General features: G+C 35.6%; 1 protein-coding gene across 1 annotated transcript in view; it reads left to right on the top strand.

The window, feature by feature from the left end:
- The window catches only part of LOC104915340 (dmX-like protein 1), a 14,008-nt gene extending 8,150 nt beyond the window's left edge, over nt 1-5,858 (top strand). Inside the window, exons 10-13 of the mRNA XM_010726204.3 lie at nt 1,181-1,405; nt 2,093-3,787; nt 4,315-4,425; nt 5,656-5,858. Coding sequence (XP_010724506.1) covers nt 1,181-1,405; nt 2,093-3,787; nt 4,315-4,425; nt 5,656-5,843 — 2,219 coding nt within the window. The 3' untranslated portion in view covers nt 5,844-5,858. The remainder of the gene's footprint in view (nt 1-1,180; nt 1,406-2,092; nt 3,788-4,314; nt 4,426-5,655) is intronic.
- Nucleotides 5,859-7,382: the final 1,524 nt, after the last annotated feature.

Below are 7,382 nucleotides of genomic sequence, written 5' to 3'. Positions count from 1 at the left end.
TTAAAAAAAAAAAAAAGTCACTTTCTTGTGAATATATCTCCTACTAAATGGTTTTCTAAGTAATATTTCAGCTTTTGAAAAGAACCTCAATTCTTCTGTTAAAAGCTTACATCAAAACCCACTGTTTCTTTACTAGTTCTTAATTTTCACAATGCTGAAGCATTTGAATTCATCATGAGCCCTAAGTTTGCTATGTTTTTTAGTTTCTTAATGCACGTATATTCGTACAGTATAAATGCAGCCTAACAGTTCAGATGTTTTGCTTCTCAGAAGTTTTTGTTCTGCAATTTTTGAATTTAAGATATGTTATATTGGGCTGTAGTCTGAAAAGATTACAATTACAGTTATGTGCAAATCTAAACGCAGAAATCTCCTAATTCTCTTTCAGATCATTAAAGCACCACTAAAACTATAAAGTTTAGGTACTCTAGGATTTTAAGGCAACGTAGATCAAACACTGACCACACACCGAAGGAGTTTTATAATGCATGTTCCTGTATTTTAAGCCACAATTTTACTTATCACACTTTTCCTAACAGATGCAGAATTTCAAAAGTTATTTTAAGTATTATAGATGGTCAGAAAGTTGTGACAAAACAGAAAATAAAATTTTCTAGTCTGCTTACATGGTGAAGGCATTACTGGTAAGGGTTTTGTTGTTGGTGGGTTTTTTTTCCTTTTTTCAAAGAACACAGGTTTCAAATCATACTTTAACTGTGTTTTTTAAAAAATTTAAAAGGTAATGAAGCATTCATAATACATAATCTCTTAAATCTTACATTTTAAATGAATGTTGCCAAAATTTCAGGAAAAACTACTTCTTCCTGATTTTTGAGGTAAGACTTTGAAGAGTGTTTAATGTTTTCTAGCTGCAAATATTTCATGCCTAATGAAGCATTAATTTCCGTGGAACCCCACATGTGTAACTCTTCTGCAATTTTGCTGTCTCTAACAGTATAACTGTTTGAAGAGTTCATAATTACTAAATTGTTTTACAGTTCCAGTATTTCAAGTGTGTTACAATTTTTCTGAATCCGAATACAAGAGCATATTTCATTTAAAAGAAAGTAAAATTCTAAGTTTTTACCTATCCTTTGGAAGTTTTAACATCAGTGACACTGTCTCTTAGGTTAAAAGAGATTGTTGACCTTTTTTTTTAATAAAGCAAACTTTTTTTTAGATGAAAAGATAGATTCAAATACTCCTGAAGCAGCAGCACAAACAGAAGAGTTGTATTCTTCACCAGATCCAGAGAAGATCCAGTCACCTTTCACACAGAAGTATCAGGCCTGTAGAGCAAACCTTCAGAGCACCAGCTGGCTCACTCTGTCTTCAAAAATGGTATATAGTCAAGAGCTGAATTTGCCAGAAGGAGTGGAGATAATAAGTGTTAAGCCTTCAGCAGGTTTGTAATCTTTTTTTTCCTTCAGAGCAAAATGAATATCTAGTGTTGTTAGACAGTATCTACAGGTATTGTAATTTGGAAAGGTTTGCTAATGCTCATTCCCCTGATTTATTATTTTTTATCTGGATCCTGGAAGTAAATATTTTAAAAATAATATTAAACTAAAGATTACTATACTATACAGCATAGTATTTCTTTAAGTCCAGATGATAAGAGAAATTTTAGAAACACAAATTTGATTTGCAGTCATTAATTAGTTTTTGGTGTATAAACTTAAATTTAGGGTTGCAACCAGAAGCCTTTCAAACAGTATTCTGAAAAGATGTGTAGAGTTCAGACTGGGAAATTTTTGTTTGATAGGAGAGATTACAGAAGTGTATCCTCTTTCAAGTGGGAGAGAAGAAAACAATGTCTCTTTCCCATACAACACAAAAACTGGTACCTAGTGATTTTAATATTCAAGTTTAAATTGTGCAATTTAAATCCTTTCTAGAGAATGACATAGAGATAATGCTAAAATGGCTCCACAGGATTTTTTTAAATACCATCTTCTTTATGAAGTTCTGGGAACAAGCCTTTTTATGAGGAAGTACTGATACTTAAAATAATAAGATGATAAATGAACAAAAATATTTTTACTTTTGCCCTGTTTTTTAAATTATTTATAAAAAAATATTTTATTTTTAGGGCATCTGAGTAGTTCTTCCATATACCCCGTTTGTCGTCCACCTTATCTGCTGGCTACTTCCTGCACAGATGGAAAAGTTCGATTCTGGAGATGCAGAGTGACCAATGAATCATCAGTTTCTTCCATGCCAGAATCTAATGTACACAGTGATGTAACATACATTTGGGAAGAATGGCCGTTACTGATTGAGGATGGACTCCTTAGTAGTAGTGCTATTAATGTTCCAGGAAGGCCAACTGAAGTTAGTTGTGCACACACAAACCGATTAGCTGTAGCATACAAGCAGGTAACATCTAAAAACAACCACCTTTCTCAAGACTTTGTTATGCATGTTAGTATTTTTGAATGTGAATCTACAGGGGGTTCTTCTTGGGTTCTTGAACAGACTCTTCATTTAGATGAGATAGGCACTATGTTAGACTCTGCTGTTAGTATTGATAGCAATTTAGTGGCATATAACAGACAGGAAGTTTCTCTCTCGTGTGGTAATGTTATTCCTAGCACTAAGCACTTAGTGCACTTAGATTGGATGTCAAGGGAGGATGGTTCACATATTCTAACAGTGGGAATTGGATCAAAACTTTACATGTTTGGCCAGCTGTCTGGAAAAATGCAAGAACAAAATGGTAAAGAGACTGTAGCAATCTCCCATATTGGCAGTACCACTACAAAGGCTACAAACTTTTCTAGGTTTGTTCTGCTGCGTTCTGTTGACTTGGTTTCTTCTGTAGAGGGATCACCTCCTTTTCCAGTCTCCCTGTCTTGGGTGCGTGATGGCATTCTTGTAGTTGGAATGGACTGTGAAATGCATGTTTATTCTCAGTGGCAACCTCCTGCCAAGCAGGGTCTAGTTAGTACAGATTCCTGCAGTATGCCAAGTATAACTAGCTTAATGAAAGAAAGCCAGTCAGCTGCCTCAGGTCTGCCTCCACCAAAGCGAACCTTGACCAGATCTATGACCAGCCTTGCACAGAAACTTAGTGGGAAAAGATCTGCCTTTGATCTGTCTGCAGAAATGGAAGACTCTGGTCTTTTTGAAGCAGCTCATATGTTATCTCCCACTTTACCTCAGTACCATCCACACCAACTTTTAGAACTCATGGATCTTGGTAAAGTACGTAGAACAAAAGCCATTCTGTCCCATCTAGTGAAGTGCATTGCTGGAGAAGTTGTTGCTATAAATGAATCTGAACCTAATCATGATAGGAGACTTAGATCTCTGATCATCAGTGCTAGTGGAAGTACCTCACGAGATCCCAAAACGTTCAGCAAAACGGAGACTACAGACTATATTGAAATAGACTCTGTTCCACCATTACCGCTGTATGCTCTGCTTGCTGCAGATGATGATTCCTCTCATTCCTGTTCTGAAAAGTCTCATAGTCAAAATAGTCAAAGTAAAAATGATATGCCCAAGGACAATTATGAAGATCTCTTTCAAAATTCTGTTATAAGTACAGATGAACTTGTAACGTTTGATGCAGAGGAAGACAGTGTGAAACCGAAAGTAATTGATCTTTCACAATTTAGCCCAACTTACTTTGGACCAGAGCATGCCCAAGTACTTTCTCGTCACTTGCTTCATTCAAGCTTGCCAGGTCTGACTAGGATGGAACAGATGTCATTGATGGCCTTAGCAGATACTATTGCTACTACTAGTACTGACATTGGAGAAAGCAGAGACAGGAGTCAGGGTAAGCTGTCTCTTCTAGATTTTATGTGTTACTGTTTCACAACTCCTTCTGGAACTTCGCTGTTATTTTTGAATATTTTTGTGGCTTGTCAAAGCATTTCATAGTTCTGTGTTACAGTATATCCTCTTTGATTTGCTGTATTATCACAGTGTTTATGGTTCAGCTTAGGTTTCTAACTTTCATACAGTCCAAATCTGCATTGCGGAATGTTAATGTCAGTGTTTTTTAATTAGTCTATGTGCTGTAATTGTTTCTCCTTCACTTTTGAACAGACAGTTTTGATAACCACCTGTATTTGTTCTGCTACATAGAGAAATAGAGAAATAATTTTGTTTATTTGATAAGTAACTTAATAACTTTGTAGATTTGAGATTTTTTCTCTTGCGTTTAAGGGAAGAAGTAAGCTATTGCATTTTTGTATTTAAAGCAACAGTATGTGTAAAATTACAAGGTATTTCTTCTCATAAGATATCAATAGCTATTTTTATTAGTTTCAGTGAAGTGCGTACCAATATGTTTAATTACAGGTGGAGAAACTCTTGATGAGTGTGGTTTAAAATTTTTATTAGCTGTTCGACTTCACACATTTCTAACAACTTCGCTTCCTCCTGTACATCGAGCTCAGCTGCTTCACCAAGGTAACTGACGTGTTCTTAAATGAGATGAATGTTACTCAGTATAGTACATGTGATTTTGTATTATGTCTGAAGAATCAATGAGGTGATTTTGTTATTTAAAAAACAAACAACAACAAAGACCAGTGGAAAAAACAAACAACTGTAATAATTTTGTAGTTTCAATTTTATTTTTTCAATTTTATTTCCCCAAAAGAACAGTCAGTAGCACCATGATGTTTCAATATCATTGCTTAGGAATAATGAAGCAGAAAATACAGAGTATCCTTTACTTAGGTTTTTATTACTTGGAGGGTGGGGTGGGTTAAGATCCTTCTCTCCTTAGACCCTAAAAACTTTTTTGTACACCTAGTGTAATTATCCAGTAAACTATTTTTAAATGAAGTTTTTCTTGGTGCAGTTTTAGCTAGTTCCAACCTTATATTACAAAATGGAATATTTGATTAGGACTTACCAAATTTAAAGAGTTGGCTGTGATTATTTCTTCACCCTTCTATTGGTCATCAGAACAGATAATGATATTTTCAATCATTTGGTCTCTTACTCAGCTACATACAAGGTTAGAACATTTCCAAACTGTCACAACACAGTATTATTGACTTAAGTCTCTGCTGGTATCCTTTAAATTTGAAATACTGTCTCCTGAGCTGAGAAATTGGTGGGAATTAGAAATGCCTCTTGTGCTCTTGTAGAAGTGCAGTTAAGTGTGCCTCAGTGCAGAGCGGCATCCCATGGTCATCCTTAGAGTTTCAGTCATCTATAGCTAGCTTTTATAGCTTTTATAGCAATAAAATAACTGTTTCCCTCATCTCGTGTCTTTCATCTTCCAGTGTTCTTGTATGTCTCTGTTGTCAAATATGTTTTCTACTGGAGTAATCTTTAACTTCACATTTTCTGGTCTAAGTAAAAGTAATAAAGACATTGAAAAGTTGATTGACCTGTTGCACTTCATTTTATAGCTAATCTTTATACTACATATTATAATTTGGGCTTCAGTCAGTAACTACTCTTTGCAAACCATCTAAACAGTTTCAAAGTGGTATCATGCAGTATCTGCATGAGCTTTTCAAAATATTCAGTGTGCAGTGCTTAAAATATTTTTAAATTTCTACTATCTTATCAGTAATGCCTTCAAAAGTTCAAAATAAACAATTAGGCTTTCTTCCCTTTTCTCTTAACTCTCATACCGCCTTGCAATTTATTTATTTTTTTTTTTTAATTGTGATTATCTAGGTTTATCTACCAGTCATTTTGCCTGGGCATTTCACTCAGTAGCGGAAGAAGAACTACTCAGCATGCTCCCTGCAATGCAGAAAGGGGATCCAACGTGGTCAGAACTCAGAGCTATGGGTATTGGATGGTGGGTTCGAAATATCCATAGCTTGCGGAAATGCATAGAAAAGGTAAAGATAGTGCCCTGAAACAAAACTGCAAAACTGCTTTTCAAATACCTATCTCTAGTAATTACCATCTCTTTACGTTGTTGGAAATTTTAAATATGTCCAGCCTTTCTGAATTTTGCACGCTATATTTATAATGAATAGTTTAGTACAATTTTATATTTAACTTTTTTTTTTTTTAGTAGTTTAAGTTTCAAATTCAAGTGTGAAATACATTTTGGGATTTTGGAAACCAGATTTTGATCATTTCAGTACAATAGTATATTATATAATATACCGGTTGACCTAGTAGTTGTTTTTCTGTAGCAAAGATCTCTTCTGTGTTAGGAAGCAAGTTATGGGGGAGTGTTCTCTTCAGAAACCTATCAGACGTCAGGCCAACTAAGCTATTACACATATGTCTTGCAAATTGATGTATTTCCCTGTCAGCAAAGCCTTCTGATGTTCTTTTCTATACTAACTATGTGTTCAAATTGTCACAGATGTGGCAATTCCTAACCTCCCTATCACTTGTTTTAAGCTCTTGGAAGAGCCAAAAGTGTTGAGCTAGAAAATGACATGCTCAAGATAATTTGATTACAAGGCACAAAGTGGTAAAATGCATGTCTCTACTTCTACTGCTAGGTCTTCAGCAATTAATCATCATTTCATGAAAATTACTTGCCTTGTATTTAAATAAGAATAATTTATAAAATTGAAGTTTCCTGGGCCTATATCACTTTACCTGGGTCTTGGATAATTCTTACTGACATCTGCCCATTTTCCTTTTCAGCTTTCAAAAGCAATCTTCTCCTATTCTGATGGGTACCAGCCTCTTCTTCTAGTCTCCATCTATCTTTTCATTACCAGAGTAATTAATATGTTAATTTTGTTATAATTTCAGGAACTGACTTCAAATGTAGGCCTTGACAGTTGATCTGATAAAAAAAAAATACTTTTAGCTAATGGTTTTGTAGTTCTAGATGATGGAACAGGATATGTTGGGACGTGGTGGTTCAAGTAGAACCACCATACCTAGAGAGCTGTTACAGGTGGTTATGGTCTCTTCAGGAGAGATTGAACCTGTTAAGGTAGTCCAGAAGAGGGCTGTAAAGGTGCTCCAACCTTTTAAGCACCTCTCATATGAAGATATACTGAGAGAATTGAGATTGCAAGCCTTAGAGAAGAGAAGGCTGCAGGGAGACCTAATAACAACCATCTAGTACTTAAACAGGGCCTGCAGGAAAGGTGGGGAAGAGATTTGTTTTTCTCAGAAGTGTAGTGATACGACAATGTGTAATGGCTTTTAAACTTAGAGGGTACTTTTAGATCAGATGTTAGGAAAATACTCCTTACTACGGGGGTGATGAGGCACTGGAACTGACTGTTGTGGGAAGTTGTGGATACCCCATCTCTGGACATACTCAAGACCAGGATGGATGGGGATTTGGGCAACCTGATCTAGTGGAAAGTTTCTCTGCATATGGAAGGGAGTTGCACCTAGATAGTGGTAAAAGTCCTTTCCAGTCCAGATCATTCTGTGATTTGATGACATGGGGGCAGTGTGGTGGTTTAAGTCTG

Source organism: Meleagris gallopavo, chromosome Z (assembly GCF_000146605.3).
Source record: "Meleagris gallopavo isolate NT-WF06-2002-E0010 breed Aviagen turkey brand Nicholas breeding stock chromosome Z, Turkey_5.1, whole genome shotgun sequence".
Lineage (NCBI taxonomy): Eukaryota > Metazoa > Chordata > Aves > Galliformes > Phasianidae > Meleagris > Meleagris gallopavo.
This window is presented reverse-complemented; position numbering and strand designations above follow the sequence as displayed.